The 23,708-nt window shown below is 34.1% G+C and overlaps 1 protein-coding gene across 5 annotated transcripts in view; it reads left to right on the plus strand.

The window, feature by feature from the left end:
- The window catches only part of WWP1 (WW domain containing E3 ubiquitin protein ligase 1), a 105,587-nt gene that overhangs the window by 62,131 nt on the left and 19,748 nt on the right, over window positions 1–23,708 (plus strand). For all 5 annotated transcript variants that reach the window (XR_014018763.1, XM_081265972.1, XM_081265971.1 and 2 more), the window contains 11 exons: window positions 8,362–8,457; window positions 10,152–10,326; window positions 11,916–11,970; window positions 12,066–12,150; window positions 12,260–12,388; window positions 14,435–14,510; window positions 14,613–14,684; window positions 16,364–16,452; window positions 20,080–20,239; window positions 23,101–23,234; window positions 23,327–23,467. Coding sequence is in view for 4 of the 5 variants with exons in the window: in XM_081265972.1 (XP_081122098.1) it covers window positions 8,362–8,457; window positions 10,152–10,326; window positions 11,916–11,970; window positions 12,066–12,150; window positions 12,260–12,388; window positions 14,435–14,510; window positions 14,613–14,684; window positions 16,364–16,452; window positions 20,080–20,239; window positions 23,101–23,234; window positions 23,327–23,467 (1,212 nt within the window). In the remaining variant the exon portion in view is untranslated. The remainder of the gene's footprint in view (window positions 1–8,361; window positions 8,458–10,151; window positions 10,327–11,915; window positions 11,971–12,065; window positions 12,151–12,259; window positions 12,389–14,434; window positions 14,511–14,612; window positions 14,685–16,363; window positions 16,453–20,079; window positions 20,240–23,100; window positions 23,235–23,326; window positions 23,468–23,708) is intronic.

The raw sequence follows: 23,708 nt of genomic DNA on the forward strand, positions 1-23,708 counted from the left end.
CTGAGCTGATTTTCAGCTGCTTTCTGGAGATTCCTTCTTGTGTTTCCTGTAAGCACTTCTGACTATACATTATCTTCCATTTTTTTCCCTCAAAAATCTCTTTTCTTATGTTTGTATCTTCTGTAGCTTTTTATCCTTATATCTTGTGTGTATTGTGATGTAAATATAGAAGAAGTTCTTACTGTCAAAAATCAGTGACTGTACAGTTTATTTTAAAGCTATGCTGGAGGTACGTTTAGGATGCTCTGGGAAGGAGCATAGCAGAGTTGGGATAGGAAGAGTAACTGATGCTCTTGAGGCCAGTGAATACTTTCTGGAAGAGATGACCCCTTAGTGGATTTCTGAAAGAAGAGTAGGAGTTAAGCAATCAAGTAATTGGCACAAGTGTAAAAAGTTCCATTCTCAGAAGAGCCATTTGCATATTTCAGATCACTAGCATCTATGAAATGTATATATCGAACCCAGGAATTAATGTTTTGTTGTAGATTATGTTAAGCATTTGTGGAAAGAAGGAATATAATGTTGAAGAGTAAACAGTCCTGTGAAGAATTTTGTATGTCTGCTAAGGGTTTGATAGCTTTTCTGAAAAACCATGAATAAATATTAAATAATTTTAAGCAGGGAGTAGCATGGTCATGTTTTCATTTTACTAAGATCATTCTTTTAGTGATTATGAGCAGATTGGGAGTTAAAAAGGCAAGTTAGAATAGCAGCCAGCCTGTTTTATAAATGAAGCAAGAAAGCATTCCAGTTCAAAACGGCAAGTACATAAACCTAAACTGTGGGAGCCAAATAAATGCTTCAGTACACCTGTAGCTACTATTTTATAGTCTTTTTATTAGGGAAATTTGCAGTAATTTAAATGAACTTCAGGTTGTGGTTTGCAGCCCATTAATAGGATATTATAATGAAATAAATCAATATAGTCTAGAATAAGAAAGTTTGCTTTTCTCATGTGCTTGTGTATATTAAATCTGGATAAATAGCAACCTAGTATACATAGAGATAATTATGTAAAATATATTTCTTACTCTGTAAGCCATGATCAAAAAAATTTTAAAAACCATTAATCCACGAGAGACTTTAAGGGAACTTGAAGTGAGATAGACGCTAATCTTTTAAGGTGGTATTAACATGGGTCTTAGTAATGAGCCTTGGGGAAGTACAAGAGTAGAAAGAGTGGGTGCAGATGGATTCTTCTGGCATTGACAGTACTTGGTTGTGTAACCCTGAGACAGCAAATTTCAACTTTATATCATCATCCCTTTTTTGCTTAAAAATCTTAGTTCTTGTGTTTCCTCTCTGGTGATTTACCAGGTTATTTAATTAGCTACAAGCATATAAGGCTTTGTGAGAATGTTATAGCCAGTTTGAGAACTGGTGCTTCAAGTTCTCTTGTTAAATAATTCTTTACTCCCCAGTCTTAATTTTGCTTCTTTTTATATAGAGATACATAGGTAAAATGAAAAATTCCATGTTTCAAAATCTTACTAAAAGCACAGGTCTGGAAAAGCAGACAAGTGTATTAGTATTGGATTACTCCTTCAGAGAGATTAAAAATAGATTTTGGGTCTTTCTCTGTCCCTGAATAGTATTTAGGCAGCTGAGTGATGGTGTATTTGATTGAAATAATGAATAGAGCATTGGACCTGGGGCAAGAGAATGAAGAGGCAGTGTTGTTTATAGGGCATCCAGTTACTCTTTTACCACATGACATATACCAGGGAGGTATCCTGAAGTCGAGTATTCTAGCCTGGTGGTGGCATTTAAGTGTTTCTGCCAGGCATGCCCTTGCCTAAGGACTTGTTTTATCTCATATCTCTTTATCCACCTAATCAATCCTATCCTATCCTCCCCTCCCCTCCCCTCCCCTCCCCTCCCCTCCCCTCCCCTCCCCTCCCCTCCCCTCCCCTCCCCTCCCCTCCCCTCCTCCCTCCCTCCCTCCCTTCCTTCCTTCCTTCCTTCCTTCCTTCCTTCCTTCCTTCCTTCCCAGGGCCTCATGCATGCTAGGCAAGCACTCTACCACTGAGCTATATCCCTAGACCTTTCTATTTTTATTTTGAGACAGGGTCTCATTAAGTTGCCCAGGCTAGCCCAGGAACTTGAGGTTATCCTGCCTGAGCCTCCTAAGTAGCTGGGTCTACAGGTGTGTACCACCATGCCCAGCATATCTAATTTTAAAATGTGTTTCTATTAAGTTGTACATATCAGTATATTTTACTCCTCAGTACTTCAGCATGCATATCATTAACTCTAGAATTCAGTATTTGCTTAACAATTTTGGGTGAAGTTTACATAGAAGGACAAGTACAAGTGTCACATGTACTGTTTTGATGAATTTTAATAAATGTAAACTCTGATAAATCCTTATTAAGACATAGAATATTACCATCACTTCAAAAAATTGTCTCAAGCTCCCTTTTGAGGCAATCAGTATTCCATATTTTTTTCCCTACCGTAAATTCGTTTTCCCTGGTCTAAAACTTATTATAAATAGAATTAGTTCAAACTCTTTTGAGTGGGGGGCTTTTAATCTGCATGCTATATGTAATCTGTATTTTTTTAACACTTAAAATTACTACATGATACATATTTATGTGTTATTGACTATTTTCTTTCCACTGGACTTATTTTTTAATTTTTAAATAAGTGAATTAGTGCTCCATTAAATGATTTTGACGGAGTAATTAGGCAAAAGATCAGGCTTGTAAATGCCAGTGAAAGAAATGGTTATTGAGGTCAAAAGCTGCTGAAAGGGGAGAAGGGCATAGGGTAGCTCAGTGGATGGAAGAGCATGCACTGGCCCTGGGTTCTGTCAGGGCATGGCAGGAGATGGGGGACTACTAAAACTTAAAGGAAGAATTGAAAAACACCCAATGAATATAATTACAAAGAGGTTATTTATTGTTAATCTTGTTAACAAAGTTGTCTCAGGGAATAATGAGAGCTGTATTCAGATTACTGTCATTTGGGAATGAACAAAAGAGGAGGAAGTGGGATAGAAAATTCTTGAAGGGTGATACAGTGAAAGAGGAAAGCTTGATACAAGTGGTCAAAAAATCACAGAACCTGGAGGTAGTTTTTGTTCTATTTTATAAAATGGAAGAGACTTAAAGATCTATCTGCTGATAAGGAGTGGAGGCAGAAATTGGCAATGTAGGAAAGAGAATAACTTGAGTTGTGGTTTATGTGAAGGCACTAGTCTCTGCCCCATTTGTAAAACCAGTTCTTCACCAGTCACTAAGTTTTTTACCAAAGGGGATGGGGGGAGATGGGATGTAGGATTCTCTGGATAGTTAGTGAAATTGGCCAGGCTTCTTCCCTATGGGCTAGGAATTCTCGTCCTGAGATTCCACTATCCGCACTCCCCAACACACATACATTACTGGGGTTTGAACCTAGGGACACTATACCATTGGGCTATATTGCCAGACCTTCTTATTTTTCACTTTTGAGTCAGGATTTCACTAAGTTGCCCAGGCTGTCCTCAAACTTGGAATTCTCTTGCCTCAGCCTCCCTAGTTGCTGGGATTACAGGTATGTGCCACCACACCCAACCTTAAAATGTCGGCAGAAGGCAACTGGGTACACAGTATACCCAGTAATCCTCAGGCAAAGTGTAGGGGGCAGAGCAAGAGTTTTTCTCTTTTTCATGTGAGTACTACATAAAACCAGGTACTGTGGTGCACACCTGTAATCCCAGCTACTTTGGAGGCTGAGGCAGGGCAATCACAAATTCAAGGCCAGCTTCTACAATTTTGCAAGACCCTGAATAAGTTAAACATTTCCAAAATATTAATTATCATAAGCACAATGCCAGAGATAAATATCTGTATGTTCTCCCCCAAAACATTTACCAGACACCAAAAGCCAGTGTGGCTCATCATTTTCTTGGGCAAGACTTCATCAAGAAAATAGATTAAAGCTAGGATCTGGGGTGTTGCTCCATGGTTAGAGAGGGTACTTAGCATACTGGATGCACTGAGTTGATCTCCAGCATTGAGAGAGAGAGATATATACAGACACTTTGCCCTTGATTCTTCCAAAGATATTTCGGATAAGCTCCCCAAAGTAAATCCTTCTAAGATGAAAGTCCAGAGATACAGCATTTGGTCTAGTGATTTCAGAGAAAGAATGAAACTTGAAGGGACTCTCAAGAGGTAATTGAACTTCTAATGAGACAAACCCATATCAACAATGGATGGTGCCAGAAAATTAGCATCCTCTTTGATTATTTGAGGCTTCAGACCTCAGGAGCCCACCTGGAAGAGCACACAGGAGTTCAGAACACTTGCCTGTCTAAAAGCATATAGAGAAATCATCTTGCTTTGACTTTTTCTTTTTTGGTACTGGGAATAGAATCCAGGGCTTTACTCCTGTTAGGCCAGTGCTCTACCACTGAGCTACATTCCCAGCCAGCGATGAATACTATTTAGAACACAGACACTGAAATCTGAAAGTGATCTCTTCTTTTGGAAAAAATAAAGTGACTTGGAATGTAAGTGCTTATTGAATATTTGTTCAATGTTAATTAGAAATGGTTGCAGTTAACTTAGAAAATGGTTTCATAGCCCAGTAAGTACATGGAAGGCTTGGTTTACTTTTCCCTCATATTTAAATTGTTTTTTATTATAAAATTAATGACTAAAATATTTAATTTATGCAAAAAACATTAGTAATCCTTAGGCTTACTAACCAGAGTGGTATCTATATATTTATTATGGCAGAGAATATTTTAGAGCCTTCTCTGAGGCAGGTGATAGGCCTTGTGTGTACAGACAGGAAAACCTGTTGTTCTGTGGAACGTATGGTTCAGCAAGCAAACAGGCAGTGACTTATGTTAAAAACTTACTTAATAATGTCAGGTAGTTGCAGGTTCTATAATGAAAGATTAAAGAAGGCAAAAACAATAGAGAATAGATATATACATTATTATTTTGCATATAATTGCAGAATTATTTTCAGAAAATTGTTTCATATTTTACTATATTCTGTTTTTAATTTTTAAAACTTGGTCATATAACCATGTCATTACAGATAGATCACACAGTCACCAAATATTTAGTTAACATTTAAACACCTTGAAAGTAGCAGATTCAGTGCTGGGTTCTGTTAGTACACTTGGTGAGCTAAACAAAGGCCAAACTTTTTTGGTACTTATGGGCTAAATATATAGTTCTTCCTTAACTGTCTATTGCTATGTAACAGATTACTCCAAGATTCAGCATTTTAGAACAACACCTTATTTCATGGTGTCTGAGGATCAGGAATATAGAAATAGCTTATGTGTATGCTTCTATTCAAAGTCTGTCATGAGGTCGCAGTAATCTGGAGCAAACCCAAGAGAGCTGAATTCTGGCTTGTCAATGGGAACAGCCAATCTGTGTATTGGTACTTCTGAAAGGTTCAGGAATTGGCAGCATCTGATCCTTAGTAGGTGGTGGTGAAGATAACATTATAAACAGAAAGAGTAATTGAAAGTTAGTTTGAAAAGTTAACATCTAATTCTCTCTGCAGCCAGGATTATTGCTTCTAAACATTCCAAAAATTAAAAACAAAAGGATAAAGATGGCAAGTTTCATATCAGAATGGCATCAGACTTGTCAGAATCAATATAGAAGCTAGTGGACAAGGAACCAGAATCAATGCTGAAGGAAATTATATCTAGCTTAGAATTTTGTGTCCAGCTATACTGTTGATGTGTACATACAGTTAATGCATTTTCAGACATCCTGGATTTCCAGAAGTTCATTTCCCATGTCTTCTTTATTAGGAAACTAAGACCTGTGTTTCTTCATGAATCTCAGGTCTTTCACTGTCACCACTGGATTTTGGAGAAACGTGAGTCAGCCTTAGTTCCCTAAGAAATAAGACACCAGTCTGCCAGGAGAGGAGTGAAAGGAATGTCAGCATCATGATAAAGAGAAGATGGCACCAGGCAGTGGGTCTTGTTAGAACATTCCAACAGGACATTTACTCAACTACACAAGTGTTTGTGGTTAAACAACTATGTAGAAAATAAGGCAATGAGAGGGTACAGGTATTCCAGCTAAGAGTTGTTTTTGTTTTTTTAAAGAAGTCATGGTATGTTCCATAGTTTAGCTATCAAGAGTCTATATAGATGTAATAATAACTGTGAGAAAAGGCACAATGCATGTATATGGTTGAAGTAGTTAGGAGGAAGTAGTCAGTATGTTTGTTCAGGAAACCAACCTGAAAAGCTTCATCTGTCATGGTGAGAAGTTAGTACTTATGTTTGAAATTAAGTCGTACTAGAAGTTAAGCATATTCATAAGAAAAAGAGGTAAACACCAGAAAGATGGACTAAAACATTTGAAAATGTGAGGGGAAAATGAAACAAAAGAGAGTAGGTGGTATTATTTTTCACAAAGGGTTCAATAGTCTATAATAGACTGTTTAAACTATGTGAAGTATATATAATCATATAATTATGAAGGTGTGTATTAAATTATGTGAAAGTTTATATAATTTTGAATAAAATTAAGCTAGACTTAAAATAATAAAGGGTATTTTGTTGTTGTTGTTATTGTTTTGTTTTGGTACTGGGGATTGAATCCGGGGCACTTCACCACTGAGCTATATCCACAGTCCTTTTTATTTTATTTTTTAAATTTTGAGACGGGGTCTTGCTAAATTGCTAAGGTTGGCCTTGAACTTGTGATCCTCCTGCCTCAGGTTGCAGGGATTGCAAGTATGTGCCATCCATGCCCAGCCAATAAAGTGTATTTATGTAAAAAGAGTTGAAACCAGGGAATGTTGCTATAGGACAGCAATAACAATTTAAGGACTAATTATGGGAACTACTACCTAAAAATAGCATAGTACCATTATTACTAGGAAGCTCTTGAAATTAAATCAAGTTTTTAGGTTTTCATTTATTTTTGGTAGTTAAGCTTTTATATAGATACATAGCTCACTTTTCTATGTTATCGGTCTTCCTGAAATGCCTTTAAAATGAATTATATAAATTATAAAATCATGTAAATTATATAAATTCTTTCTTCCCATGAAATTTAAAAATTTGAGTTTTTTGGGGGGGGGGTGGTTATTGAATTCAGGGGTACTTTACCACTGAGCTACATCCCCAGCCCTTTTTATTTATTAATTTTTTAAAATTTTGAGACAAGGTCTTACTTAGTTGCTTATTAGGGTCTTGCTAAGTTACTCATTCCTCAAACTGGTGATCCTCCTGCCTCAGCCTCCCAAGTTGCTGGGATTATAGGTATGTGCCACCACACTGGGCTCCCATGAACTTTTTATTAAAAGAAACAGTTGAAGTTAATCTGAAGATTCAGGTTATGTATTTTTAGTGAAACGTTTTATACAGAATATCTATATTTTGGTTGTGCAGAATAGCACGAATATTCAGATAGGATTTTATATCACAGTGTTTTTAATAACTTGTATGATTCTGAGTGATTATGAACTTGGAGATCTTTGTTGTTCATAGTTACTCAACATTTTGTGACTGAGGTGTGGATTGAAATTTTTTTGTGTAATATATGTAATTTTAAGTGTGTAAGTCGGTAGGTATATCCTAGTGTAGGGAATAGCCTTAATATGTATGCTCTTAGTGTATAAAGATTATGTTTGGAAAATAATTTAAGAACTTTTTCTCTGTTGATGAGGTTTCTGTGTTTAAGAGAAAGGAAAGTATTTTCAATTTGTTTTACTTTAAAATTGAAAACAAGAGGGTTAAGCTCAGAAATATCAGGTTTTTATTTTTTTCTCCTCTCACATTAAGAGTGGAGAAGAAGAAACAGATCCCACGGAACATCGGAGTAGGGCAAATGAGAGATTGAAGTAGAACAGGAAAAAGATAAAACTATGATATCCATAAATTCAAAGCCCTACTAGAAACAAGAGCAGGATGGATGTGAACAATGAGACACTATATGCCAAAGATGAAAGAATTTTCATGGAGTATTATCACTACTCACTCCTTTAAGATTTTCCTGCTACAGTCTCACAGTTATGTATTTTTGAAATCAAAAGTAAAATGAATATTAATGAATTTATGCCTTGGGTTTGATATTAGGCTGAAGTTGTACTCTTGATTTTTTTGTTTGTTTTCTGATGATGTATAATTTTGAAAATAAGTAACTTAAAAGTTTGAGGCATTCCACCCTTTTGATAACTATAACTGTAATTACTATTTGAGTTTCCAATACTATTATGAAGAGGGAATAATTAAGAAGTTAAAGAAGCACTAATACTTGAGAAAACAAATATGTTTTTATATATGTAAAGCTTGTAATTTTCCTGATTGTAAGGAAATTTTCAGATTGTCTTAACATGTTGTTGTTTACTTTTGGTTTTGTTTTTGTATTTTTATTAAAGGTGGGAACAGAGAAAAGATCCTCATGGTAGAACGTATTATGTGGATCATAACACAAGAACTACTACCTGGGAGAGACCACAACCTTTACCTCCAGGGTAATGTAGCATCTTAATGTATATTCAGTTGTACTTTTTTCATACATGTAATGTTTACATTTATTTAATACAATATAGAGTGTATTAGGCTCTAAAGATAAAGACAGTAGCTGCTTAAAGTTTGGATAGTAGTTTTAGTGAAATAAAACCCATGTTATATTATCAGTGGGTTTAAATGAATGACAATAATGTGGTGATCCTGTCATAATTAAAATGAACTTTTGGTTTGTTATTGAAATATAAAGTTCATTTTAGTATCAAATAAGGTATGATAATGTCTTATTTGATACTAAAATGAATTTTTTTAAAATATGGAAGACAAAAAGAAATCTGGAAGGACTAGATATTTTGATTATCAAGGACAAAAAAACATTTTAAGCATAGGCAGAATGTTTAGCGGGGAATGTATAATTCAAATAGCTATCAGTGCAGTATTATGAAATATTATAGAAGAATTAAAAAGTTAGTAAGGATGCAGTTTGGGCATGACATTGAAAGATAGCCTAGAAGCTTCAACATTATTTAATATGTAATAATTTTTTTATTAAAACCCTCTATAATGTAATACAAGTTCACTTATAGTCATCTTTCTAGATCATCATTTTGAACTAGTCTATTATCTCTTATGTCATTAAATATTTTGATATAACATAGGTTAGATTACTATCTATGGAGAACTGTGTATATAAATGGTTTGACTTTACTCTAGTTTTAGTAATAAGCTTATGGAAAGAATTTAGAATTGGTTTTTGAAAGGATTCTGAAATAGTTATAGTATACTTAATGACAGATGTGTGGGAAAGGTGAGAGATGCACTGAACCCTGGATGGAGCCTGAGTAGAATTCTGGTTGGTAGAGGAATAGGGAAGGCCATTCTGTTCTCATGGAATATAAAAGAATGACAGCGTGAAACACAACACTCTTGGAACCAGCAGGAAGTAGTGACTTTGACTCTCAGGGAGCCCTTGAATGTTCTCAGGGGGATGAGGCTGAAAAAGTAGATGGGTTCATTTGTATGTCATACAAAAGAGCTGTGCTATGTGGAATGGAATGATTTTAACTGCAGTTCAAGAAGATAACTGACAGCAGTGTGACAGCAGAGGGCTAGTTAAGAAGCAACAAAAAGGGTTCAGTTCATTTAATATCCTGATGTAGGCAGTGATCACAAGGCAGATTGCTTGGTGTACATTAAGCACTCTCAGTAAATGCTTATTAAAGAAAAAAAAGTGGGGGAGAAAGGGTAGTAGGATTGAAACTGTTAAATCAATGACCTCTCTTTTAGGCAGTGTTTAGAAATTATGTTAGTTATGGAATGGTAAATGAATGACAAATATTTTATAGCTAAAATATTTTATAGTTTCATAGATTTTTTAAAGACTAAAATTTATTTTAGGATTTTAAATCATTCTGAGTGAAGTATTAAAATTTAAAAATTTCCCTTTTTTGTTATTTCTTTTTTTTTCTTTTTTTCATTTGCTTGTTTGTGTGGTACTGAGCATTAAACTCAGGGCCTTGTGCAGTGAGCTACATCAATTATTTAAATTTTTATTTTAAAGCAAGATCTCACTAAGTTGCCCAGGCTGGACTTGAACTTGAGATTCTCCTGCTTCAACTTTCCAAATAGCTGGGATTATAGGCATGTGCCACGATGCCCACAGTATTTTATTTTCTTTTATTGTTTTTATTTGTGGTAGTTGGGAAAGAAGAGTTGATGATCGTGGAAGAGTTTATTATGTGGATCATAACACCAGAACAACAACATGGCAGCGGCCTACCATGGAGTCTGTTCGAAATTTTGAACAGTGGCAATCTCAGCGGAACCAATTGCAGGGAGCTATGCAACAGTTTAATCAACGATACCTCTATTCGGTAATTAGCAAATTATAGGATGTTAACTCAACTTTTTCTCTCAGGCATTTGCTCTTTTTGTACTTTAGTTATTTTCTAAAATGTTATATAGTGTATTTCAAGGTATTTCCTAGTCAGTCTTTTAATAAATAAGAATTTTTTTGGTAAATTTTGCATTCAAAATTTTTGCAGGTTTTGGAGCATTTCAGATTTCAGAGTTTTGAATAGGAATGCTCAACTCGTACTTTGTAAATAAGAAATTATGTACTGTGTGAATTTATCTTGTTCATTTATGGAACCTATCTGTATGCATGAACCTTGGGTGAAACAAGGCAGAATTAAGTATTAACTATGAATCAGAAGTATGTTCTACAAATAACAGAAATCCCCTTAAAAGAACTGAGGTTTAGGGGCTGGGGTTGTGGCTCAGTGGTAGAGCGCTTGCCTTGTATGTGCGAGGCACTGGGTTCGATCCTCAGCACCACATAAAAATAAAAATAAATAAATGTCTTGTGTCCAACTACAACTAAAAAAAAAAAAAAAGAGGTTTATTTATCACAGTAGAACATCAAATCTCAGGTAAGAGTTTAAGAGGAATACTGCATTGGCTTAGTAGTGCCGTAAAGTACCTAATTACTCTCTGCCTTTTAGTTCACCCATCCTTATTATGCATCATGCCTGTTTGTTTGAACATATGGAATTGCTGCCCTCTGAGCCTCACTCCCACAGTTAAGCAAGAAGAAAGGGAAAGGGGAATTGTTTTAGCTGGGTTTTATGTAGCAAGTTCTTGCCTGTTTAGTGAGGCATACCCTCACCTTGACCTTCTGCCTATACTCAGTAGCCAGAATTTGTCACTTTACCAATTCAACTAAGGGATTGAAACAGGGAATGAAATATTTCTTATGGATACATTGCTATCTCAAACAAAACAGTGGATTGGTTACCTAGCTAGGAGTAAAAATGCTCATGGAGTACAATTAGCAATATCTGTGAAAAGAATAAAAAATATCCATCAATATACTTTATCATTAGGAAATTATTTTTCAGGTTATTATTTTTATATTCTTTTAGAATTTAAGAGATAATACATTTTCTTCAGAACATATTTTTAGTTGCAATCATAAGCATACATGGAAAAGTTTTTTAAAATGTTTGAATATACAAAAATACTAAGTAAAAATAAAAGTTCATTTCTATAAAGATGAATCTGGAGTTTAATATTGGCTTTATTAAAGGACATTTATTTTAAAGAGTACTGTGATAGTTGTTGTGTTTTTAAACAAATAATATTGCCTCATTTAAACACCATTTATGTGCTCTTTGACCATCTCATCTCACCCTTATAGATGATTATAGAAGGACTAGGGGATGAAAATACCAATATCAGTGTATTATTTCTAAATTGTTTTAGTAAAAACCTAAAAAGCTTATCAGTTGATAGGCTGCTCTTACGACATATTTAGAACTCTGTGTCTTGAAATTGATATACTTATCTTCATCTTTATTATATTTTTTAAGAATTATAGATTCTGCCAAGTGCTTGGCTTATTTCTGCTCTTCTGTTAAAATGCTGTTATTTGATTTTTTCTCTCAACCCCTTCTCCAATCAGGCTTCAATGTTAGCTGCAGAAAATGACCCATATGGACCTTTGCCACCAGGCTGGGGTAAGCTGATATGATGTTGGTAAAAATGTCTGTAAGATATGTCTATATCAAATACTTATTAAATGCTATGCTCACTTTATTTATTTGATTTTTAGAAAAAAGAGTGGATTCAACAGACAGGGTTTATTTTGTGAATCATAATACAAAAACAACCCAATGGGAAGACCCCAGAACTCAAGGGTATGTTTATACTTACTATAGTCATTTTGCATGCATCTGTAGATAACAATCAGTGAGTCTTGAATCCTTACAAAATATTCACCTTGTGATTTTAACTTTTCTCTTTTAGCTTACAGAATGAAGAACCTCTGCCAGAAGGCTGGGAAATTAGATATACTAGGGAAGGTGTTAGGTACTTTGTGGATCATAACACAAGAACAACAACATTCAAAGATCCTCGCAATGGGAAATCATCTGTGTAAGTGAAAACCTGTTCTCCTTAAATGCTGCTTAATGAAGACATGAGGTCCAGTCTCTAGTGTAGCTTCAGTTTAGCAACAAATTTTACCTTTTGGTTCAAGAAAATGTGCACAAGTCATAAAATACCTATCTTTGTTCTGTCCTATACCAGAATGGATTTGGCATGGAATTCCTTAATTACATTATATTATATGTAATAAAATAACTGACAAATATATGCATAGTAGTTGCTACATTCAAGGATTATCCCAAGCACTTTGTATATATTAGTTCATTTTTCTCTTGCCTTTGAAGTAGATATTGTTATTCTTCTTTATCAAGTAACGACACAGGTATAGCGAGTATACCTACTACCAAGTTATAAGACAAGTAATAGAGCTGTTTCCAGAATCTGTGCTCTTAGCTCTTATATCATACTGCTGCAAAATGAGGGTGAGATATTGAACAAAACTGAATTTCCCAAATAGATTCCTGAAGTAGTGGATAGATCTCTTCTTCATCCTTACTCTGAGGTGTTATGTCTTTGTATCACTAAGAAAATAGAAGCAGTCATAAGAAGTCTTTTGCAAATTTCTTCACATCTACCTGTCTCCCAGCACTCATCCTCCATCATTCTTCTTTGTTCCCAACTTGAGAACATCTCTAGAGCCCAGCTGTATCTTATTACTTCTAATATTGCCATGTTGGTTTATTTACCATTGTCTGTCACCTGGAGAGTATAAGGGTCCTTGCTCTCTCTGCTTTCTACTCACACCTTCTGTGATGTTATATTGTTCTCTATATTGAAGGAAAACTTTTTTTTTTTTTTTTTTTTAAATAAAAAGTCATTCCTTAGACTCTAAACTCCCGGCAATGATTTTCATGTGAATTAGAGTAAAAAAGCAGTTTTTAAAATGGCTTCTAAGGCCTTGTAGAATCTGATCCCTGTTAACTTTTAAGCTTCATCTCTATTTTCTCCTCATTGATTCTGAACTAGCTCCATTGGCCACCTAGCTATACCTTGAACATCTTAAGCTTCCACCTCTGAATCTTAGCCTTTATTCCCTCTGTTTGGTATGTTCTTTCTCTAAATACACATATAGCTTATGCCCTCTCTTTTTGTGTTTTTGCTCAAATGTCACTCACTGTCTATGAACCCTATACTCTTTTCATAATTGCAAAAGTCTCTCCCCATATCACTTCTTATCCTTTGTCCTCTTAATAAGACTTTTTCCCCCTTTAGGAAGTTGTAAGTTATTTACCTCCCCCTTTTAACACACACCATTTGTAGTTTACTTATTCATTGTGTTTCCTTTCTTTCCTCTTTACTAATACTGAAGTTCCATCAAAAAAGGCATTTTATTTATTAAAAATTAATACTCTAATTTTCTAGAAGTATGCCAAGTACATGGCATACATTTAGTAAATATTTGTTGGATGAATGGATAACTAAAATGTACCCTAAGATAAAAGTTTTTTGAACCTGTTAGATTCTCAGTAGGAAAGAGACCCAAGCCTTCTCCCTGTGAGTCAAACCATATTATAAAACCTTCATTTCTAAATGCCATTCACATTGCCTTTTGTCTCAGTGACCAACTGAGCCGTATGACCTGAATGTCACTTCTTGTTCCTAGGAGTTTGATTTTGCTTTGCTTATTATCTCTTCCAATATGTGTTTTGTTCAGGTTAGGTTTAAGATGTGATACAGTTGCCTTCCATGTTCCTTTCATAAAAATAGAGATTTTGTTCTCAGATTTAAGGATTAATGTAGGCTTTCTTTGAAATGGCCTTCAGTAGACCTTAATATTTCAATTATTAGTTAACACTGATATATGCAGTCTCCCTCTTTTTGAACATCTGTGTCCTATTGCTGTATTAGCCCTATGATCCAAACCTCTGTTGGCCCACTAAATAGACCTTTATTCTTCTCCCAGCAAATAATATTCCTGGCTTGTGTGTAGGACTCTAGTATACTCTCACTTAATACTGAGCATGAAATATTTATTTAATTTATTTAATTACTTTATTATAAATTAATACATACTTTGTTTTTTGTTTTCTTTAGAACAAAAGGTGGTCCACAAATTGCTTATGAGCGCAGCTTTAGGTGGAAACTTGCTCACTTTCGTTATTTGTGCCAGGTACTACAGTGGTAAATAAACCTTATCTTTATAATTGTTTCGTATTACTTTATATTATACATTTATATGGCTTACATGATATGATACTATTTTTGTTTTTAGTCTAATGCACTACCCAGTCATGTAAAGATCAATGTGTCCCGGCAGACATTATTTGAAGATTCCTTCCAACAGGTAAGGAAGATTTTATCAGAATAAAATAATACTGTTGTCTTATTGTACTCATTTTAGGGTTTTAGGAATTTTAAACCATTTACAGGTAAAGGTACTAAAACTGAGAGAACCATCATTCTATCATGAATTTAAATGTGTACTTACTAATATTAGATCAACTTGTTCCAAAGTGGTTTGTTTTGAAATTTATTTACTTGACTACAGATTTACTACATCATACAAAAAGTTTTGAAAACGCTAACAAATTAAGTTTAAAGATACTATATTCCATTTGAATATTTCATGAATACCTCTAATGTTCATTCTTTCCTCTAGGTTTCTTTTTAAATGTCATAGTCTCAGAGCAACTTTGTCTGAGCATATTAAGATAGCAATATCCATTCACCTATCTCACAGTCACATTCTAGCCATTTATGGTACCATATTCTTTTTCATAACACTTAACTACTATCTTACATACATTTTATTCATCTCCCCTATCAGAATGTAATCTCCAGGAGAACAAGGACTGTTTTGTTTACAGCATTTTTGCCCAGTTTCTAGAATTGTGCCTTGCACATTACAGGTATCCACCATGAATGAATGAATAAATGTAGTATGTATGCCTTCCTGAATCATCTGTAGAATTTTAAAGATTAAAAATCAGAATACTACTTCTTTTTTTTTTTTTTAACGATTAAGTAGAGAATTTTTCATATGAAACATCTCACTCCAAAGTATTATAGTGATGAACCAAACTTTCCCCTGTACTCAGATACAAAGGGGTTTTATTTATTCTTTGTACAGGTCAAAATGAAATAAAAACACTCTAAAGTCATAGAGGTGTTCAAATCCTAGCTTAGTTTTTACTAGCTGTTGGACTTGGAACAAGATAGATAATAGCTATTATCAAAACTTGGTGTTGATCATTTTAAGTGTGCATCTAAATTCATAATAAACCATCTTGTCCTGCAGGAGAATCATGGTCTATTAGGAGAATCAGGGATTGAGCTCTTATTGTCTCTAAAGGAGAGGCCTGCTAGAGAGAGATGTGTTTCTAATGCAGACCTGCCAGTCTTGGCTCTGGTTCTGTGAAGGAAGTAATTCATTTTTTTATATGAAAAGTAAAGCCTACTTTAGTAACATTGATAGATGTACTAAGGATTATGAAAATTTGGTACAGGTACCTTCTTAATATATATTATTCTATGTACAAATGCATCATCATAGAAATAATGATTATAGAGGAGTTACTTTCCTCCCAAGAGAGAGAATGTTTGGTATAAGTAGGGTGCAGAACAAGTTCTTTTGCCTCATAAGTGTTGCTACTCAAGAAGATTTACCTGTTTAAAATAAGGAAAGATTTTGGTATGGTTTTGGAGAGTGAGAAGGAAGAGAATATTTTCTAACTTTAACAGCTTTCTGTGTCAAATTCTTTCTTCCTTTTTACTAGCCCAAAGTATAACTGTAATTTAGTTCTAGAAGAGGGGAAAGAGTATATTAAAGTGGGTCAGAGAAAGTTTAACGGATTATATCTAGCCATGAAAAAAAAATTTCTCTCTTAAGTTAAAGGCATCTTTGTATTAGATAATGAAATGTGTAATTTTGAAAATACAGGTTAAATTTAAATTGAATTGTTTTGGAAGTAACTAGTGCCCATCTATGAGTGTTTAAATATTCATGTTTTTTATTTTAATTAGATTATGGCATTAAAACCCTATGACTTGAGGAGGCGATTATATGTAATATTTAGAGGAGAAGAAGGACTTGATTATGGTGGTTTAGCAAGGTAACATTAAAAAATATGTATCAGCTTTGAAATAAGTGTATCTTATTGTATGCAGTAGACGTATGCTTGAAAAAATATGTGATAATATTGGAGTATTTTTTTTCCAGTAGCAATCCACCGTTATTTTTAAAAATAAAATATTTGTACAATTCTACAGGTAAATTTTATTATTACCTTTCTTAATTATCCTATTATGTATTTTCTCTGCATATATGTATAATATGTAAATGTACATATGTAAATTTGTGTTTACATTAAAATGGTATATGTTTACTGCTTTTAGTAGATTTAATTATACAATGTATAAAATGTAAGAATTTGTTTAGAGGACTAAGAGTATGGTTAAGTGATAGAGTACTTACCTAGTATGCAGGAAGCCTGCTTGTGATCCCCCATGATGAAAAAAGGGAAAATAATAATTTGTAACTTTATATATGGATATCTTTCAGTGTCAGTATATATGTAAAGAGTGCATGCATACACATGCTAATACTTTTTTTCAGATGGTTACACAGTTTTTCATATATAGTGATATAATAATTAATGGATCAGCATAAGGTTATTTCTTAGTTTTTGCTGTGATAACATTGTATTTTAGTTTTATATTTGTATTTTCAATCCAGATTTCTTCTTTTTTCCTCATTCACTAAAGATATTATTAACAATAGACATTTGTGAAGCAATAAAAAAACCTATAACTTCCCATATTTCACACAAACCTAAATTGACACTTTTTATTTATTTTTTTTAGCAAAACACTCACTAAATCTCTCCTAAGAATTCAACTTGTTTTTTCACAGAAACAACTCTCTTAACTCATATTTCACTGGTGTACAGAATTATGAAATCACAATTTTAATACAACTAACAAAGAGTGATGTAGAGTCGGGTACAACTGTCAGGGCAGAAATATGATATGTAAGTGAGACTATCAGAATTTTATTTATGCTATCATATTTATTCATTCAAAACATTAAACTTTTTCAGTAAAGAAACACTAGCACAATTAATGTTCATATTACATCTATTGTGAATTTTTCTAAATTTCAGAGATGTTCAGACATTAAAAAGAAAGGTAGATTTTAGAGGTAAGGAAATGTGGTATGATTTTTCCAGTGTCTGACTTTATAACATTCGCAGTCTTGTCTGAACCCTTATTTGCCTTAACTGTTTGGGTCTAGTTTTGTATTTCGACAGTGTCCTCCCACAACTTTTTATTTATATATTTATTTTGTGGTACAAGGGATTGAACCCAGAGGTGCTTTACCACTGAGCTGCACCCCACTCATTTTTATTTCCTGAGACAGGGTTTCACTATATTGCCAAGACTTGCCTCAAAAAACTTTGTGATCCTCCTGCTTTAGCCTCCCAAGTAGCTAGGATTGATAGGTATGTGCCATTGCACATGTCCTATTTTGGCAGTTTTAATGCATATAGCCAGTTTTTCTATCCCATGATTTTTTTATTTCTAAATTTTTTTAATTCATGTGTTTGGGCTAGACTCATTATCAAATGATTTATTCAAGAGTTCACATGGTGATATATCCTATAGTCTTTGCATGTTTGAAAATGTTTTCTGTTGCTTTTTTGTATACAGAGAACAATCTCACTAGATTTAAATTTCCTCCACAAAATTCATTACTCAAATACTCTAGACATTGCTTCACTATTTCTAGCACTGAATTGTCAGTACTACAATGGTATGAAGCCAATCTCTTGTAGGAAACTTTTCTCTGGGTGTTCCACACAGTTCTTTTCCTTGAAGTTCATTAATTTCATTGTTGGTTATGTTATATCTTTTTTTTAGGAACATACTAAGATGTTCCTTAATTTCAGGGAAATTTTCTTCTATTATATCTTTGAATATTTTTTCTGTTCCATTTGTTCCATTTTTCTTCAGGAACATCAATCATGGGTATGTGGAATCTCCTTTGTCAGTCTTACTTGTCTGTCATCTTCCTCTAATCATTTTTATCTTCGTGCTTCTCTATTTTGAGTTTTCTGAAGCCTGTCCTCATGTCACTGTGTGCAGTATTGCCCCATGTTTTGCTGCTTCTAATGTGATTTTTCTTCATTAGTAGTTGTACTATTTTCTTTAGGCTCTGCTGACTCATCTGTTGTGTCAAAATTTTTTCAACTTCTTGTGTCTCTTCAATTTATTTGAAACTGTAGAGAAGGACATGTTGAAAATTAATTCTTCTGCCTCCTGTTAGGAATTTTTTCTTCTTTTCTGCTAAGGCAACGGTTAGGTGTCATGTTATGGCCATTCTTTGAGTGAACTTGTTTTTTCTGGGCTGCTGTTTACTAAAAGTGATCTGAAGTAACCGGATGACCTGCATAGAGATGCCTCATTGTGATTTTAAATTTTGTAAATTACTTGATAATATATTTTTTTTAAACACCAGATTATACTTAAGAATTAAGTTTCTGACTTTTCTTTAAAATCATAGACCCATATTTCCACTTTTTTACTTGCATCAGTTGGCTGCATCTTAGTAGCTGTTTCTTCTTTAAGGGAGCATAAAACTGTTTCACTATAGTGCTCAGTACTACCCACTCTATTAAGACTAGGAAAATGTGTCTAGAAAGTCTCCTTACTTAAAGCAATTAAGTTTAGCAATGCTGTAATGAGGAACAGAGGATTGTGGTTAAGTAGAGAATATAAGCCCCTGTACTCTTTGATTGTTGTAATCATTTGAGCTTGAAATTTGGCTTTAGAAGAAATTGTTGTTGAAAAGAACCTTCTGCAAATTGAGTTTTATTTTGTGATATGAATTATTAATCTCTTATCTAGTTGAATTCTTAGACTTTAAAGTGAGGGAATATAATTCATATATTATCATGTTTAATTTCTTAACACATTTAACTATAATTTTAAAATTATAATTTCATTTTTAAGGCATTGGCAACAAAATAAAACTGTTCCATAGCAGCAACGCTATGTGTTTCACTAGCAAATGTTTTATTAAAACCCATTGTGGAGCCTGGGGGTATAGCTCAATGGTAGAGTGCTTGCCTAGCACCACCAAAAACAAACAAGTGACCATGCAAACAAACAGAAAAACCTATGGTGTATAGATCCTAGGAAGTTTAGGATACAAAGAATACATAAAGACATGGCTTTTGCATTTGAGGAGCTTGCTCTAGTGGATGGGATAGGTCATGTGGTTAAAATAAATAAAATTTTGAGGATGTTATCACAAAGTAGTCAGTGGCTGAATAGATGATATACTGAAATCGCTTCAGAAATGAATGAGGTTGGATTTACACTGAACTGAGATAAAGTGGGATCTATAAGTTGAATTGAAGTTGAGAAAAACCAAAATGAAAGTGTGGTGTAGAATTTAGCATGTATCCATGATGAACAGTGCATTTATGGTTTGGCAATGCAGAAACTAACAGGTAAATTTTGAATGGAAAATCAGGTTATAGAAAGGCTAAGGAATTGTACAGTAGAACTTTAAAGGTTAGTGAGCATAATCTCTCTCTCTCTCTCTCTCTCTCTCTCTCTGTCTCTCTCACACACACACGCACACACACACGGTATATATATGGGTATATTTAAGACTTGTTTTTAAATTCCCATATATGAATAATAAAAAATAATCTTGATTTATTTTCTTATAGAGAATGGTTTTTCTTGCTCTCACATGAAGTTTTGAACCCAATGTATTGCTTATTTGAGTATGCAGGCAAAAACAACTATTGTCTACAGATAAATCCAGCATCAACTATTAATCCGGACCATCTTTCATATTTCTGTTTCATCGGTCGCTTTATTGCAATGGTGAGTTCCCACCTTTTGGTATTTTATTTTAATTTTCCCTATTTTGAAAGTATTTTATGAGAACTTTAAAAGACAAAGATAAGCATTAATTATTATTCAGATATGTTGTTTCCATGGAGTTTTGCCTAGGAAGTAATTATCAAAATATAATCATATATTGAGTGTCTGTATGAAATTAAGATTATGAATATGAGGATTATTTATAAAGCACATCTTTATAAGTCATTTTATAAAGTAAAGCCTAATTATAGATAAAAGGAAAATCAATTATCTAATAAGTGGTTGTTTTTGAAAATTTCAGAGCATTGAAGAAGCCCTTGTGGAATTATTGTCTTTTGAGAAGTGTTTGTATTTATTTACACTGGACTATCAATTCATTCATTCAGCAAATATTTATTGTGTGCCTAGCACCAATCTAGGCTCTTGAAGAGAAGACACATTCCTTACTGTTAGGAATCTAAATCCTGTAAGAGGGAAAACAATAATAAATATATGCTCAGGGAAAGGGTGTATTGCTCTTTTATATAATGTCATAAAAGGAGGTCTCTAATGGGTGACACATGAACAGAAACATGCAGACAGCACAGGATTTAATTTTGTTATTCCTTGGAGAACATTTTAGGCACATGGAATAGCAAGACAAAGGCTTTGTGGTGGAAGTGCATTCTTTGTTGAGAAACAGGCCAACATGGCTGGAGCAGAATATATGAGAATGTGGTAGGAGATGAAATTAAATACTATGCAGGAATGTCAGAAAATTTACATTAGGGTTTTCAGTAAAAGGCAGTGAGTAACATGAACTAAGTAACATGTTACTTAAATTTTATTAAACTTACTTTGCTACTGTGTAGAAGAAAGACTAATTGGGGCAGGGAAAGATAAAGCGTGGAAGCAGGAAGACCATTGGCAATAATCCAGTTGAAAGATGACAGTGACTTGGATTTGTGTGATATAGCAGTGGAATATAGGGGATGTGGTTTGGATTCTGGATATATTCTGAAGTTAGAGCTAAAAGTATTTTCTGGCAGGTTAGGATTTTCTCTGTGAGAGAGTAAAGTATGGCACCAAAATTCGTGACCTGTGTATTTACTTGCAGTTGCTATTTCCTAATAGGCAAAATGACAGCAAAAGAAAATTTGGGGTGTTGAGGAAATCAGGATTTGGCTTACTAAATTTGGGATACTGTAGACATCCATATGGAGATATGGATTGACATATAGTTGTATATATAAGTTGGGCATTGAGGGAATATCTGGGTTGAGGGAGGGAGAGGCATATGGGAGTTCTGGGCATGTAGAGAAGGCTGTGATTGTTTAAGGAATTTCAAGGACATTTGTAAGTTGGGGAGAAAATAAGGAAGGAACAAAATAGCTGAGGTGGGAAAATCAAGTAGGAGTAGTTCCTAGAAGACAAGGGAAGAGGTAGTGTGTTACAAAAAAGGGAGCTATGATTAATCCTGTCAAGTTACTGCTAGGCCAAGCGAGAAAAAGTCTAGAGATTGACCATTTGATTTGGGAAGGTAAAAGATATTCATGGGCGGTTGGATGGAAAGATTGATGAGGAAAAAATCAAGAGAGATTGGAAGAAGAGAGAGCAAACAGAAACGTATGTTTTAAAGGAGTTTGCTGTAGAGGATCATAGAGAAATGGGCAGTAACTAGAAATGGGTCTGGATTAGAGACAGGAGGAGAATAATAAAGCATTTATATTGCTGACAGGGATGATCAAATAGGAATGAAAAGAATTTGGTGAGGTCAGTAATACAAGGAATATTGGAACAGTGATGTTGAGTAGGAAGAAAAGGAATGGTACACAGAGAAGTACACAGAGAAGTAATAGTAACCTTATTTATAATAAGTGTGTACTGACCCAGCCTAGTAACGAGCAGATTTGGTGGGACACAAAAAATTCTTTTCGGATTGCTATTTTTTTGGTGAAAGAGGAATTAAGATCCTCAATTCAAAGTGAGGAGTGAGAAGAAAAGGACTTGAGGCAAGAAGAGGAGGAACTAAATTAGTCATCTTAGGAGCATGGGAGAGTAAATGCCAGACAACACATAGCTTCAACTTCAGATTGTTGATCGTGAACCAGTTAGTTTGTATATGCATTTCCAGTGTGTTCTACCACCTAGGTACAGGTATTGAGTAAACTGAGAGTTGAATTTAGCTAGCCTTGGGATTTTGCTAGAAATTGAGCGGGGGTGGTGGGGTTTGAAAGTATGCAGATAAAGTAATTTTAATGATTGATGTGAGAAGCCAAACTGAATAAGGGGAGAATATAACTTCATATGCAGATAAGTAATTTTAATGATTGATGAGGGAATCTAAACTGAGTAAGGGGAGAATCACTTCATGAAGGGGTTGAGATACAATGATAGGGTAATAGTTTCAGTGTTTGTTGTTGTTGTTTGTTTTTTAAGAACCCCAAGGAGTCAAAAATTGCTGGGAACCTGGGGTTTCTTTCTGTGTTGGCTGTAGTGAATGGGAGTTAAGGCACAGTGATTATGGAAGTCTTGCAGGAACCTTTGAAAATAAGAAAGGAATGAGATAAGAGTCCTTAAGGTTATACAGGGCCCTTCTTCATTTCTGCATTCAGTTAGGTTAATTTATAAGAAAGTGTGAGGGATGATTGGTAGTAAAGTTCTTTATCATACAATTTTTAGTTTTGATAGTGCATTATACAGCTAAGTGTTTGACCATGAAATAGGTTTGAACTCTTGTTTTTTATACTTGGCATTTTATGTTTTAATTTTCATGATTTATGCTGTTCATGTCCTAATTTTTTTCTATAAAGTCTCATATTATCATTATGCTCTAAATTATTGCAAATTTTAAATAAATATTTTTGTTTTTTTCCTGGCAGGCATTATTTCATGGAAAGTTTATCGATACCGGGTTTTCTTTACCATTCTACAAGCGTATGCTGAGTAAAAAACTTACTATTAAGGATTTGGAATCTATTGATACTGAATTTTATAACTCCCTTATCTGGATAAGGTTTAAAAACTTATTTTTTTCAATAAGGCATTTTCTTGAAACCCATTTACACATTCTGTTAATTTAATATTTTTTTTCTTTTTTTAACCTAGAGACAACAACATAGAAGAATGTGGCTTAGAAATGTATTTTTCTGTTGACATGGAAATTTTAGGGAAAGTTACTTCACATGACCTAAAGATGGGAGGTTCCAATATCCTTGTGACCGAGGAGAACAAAGATGAATATATTGGGTAAGGTGATATACATTGTTGAGTCTAATTTCTAGAATTTAACAGACACATTGGAACTAAATTCTCTATCTGGACTTTAATATTATCCTTTTCTCTCTCCTTCAGGAAGTTCTAAATAGTACCAGTGTTCTTGAAATAAGAATACATGATGACCTTTACTTTCCTACTACCATTTGCTAAAAGGCATTTGCCTTTGTCCAGATTCAAATCTGTAGAATATGTAGATGCTGAATAGTGGCTC

This window comes from Spermophilus citellus (genome assembly GCF_964194105.1).
Source record: "Spermophilus citellus genome assembly, chromosome: 14".
Lineage (NCBI taxonomy): Eukaryota > Metazoa > Chordata > Mammalia > Rodentia > Sciuridae > Spermophilus > Spermophilus citellus.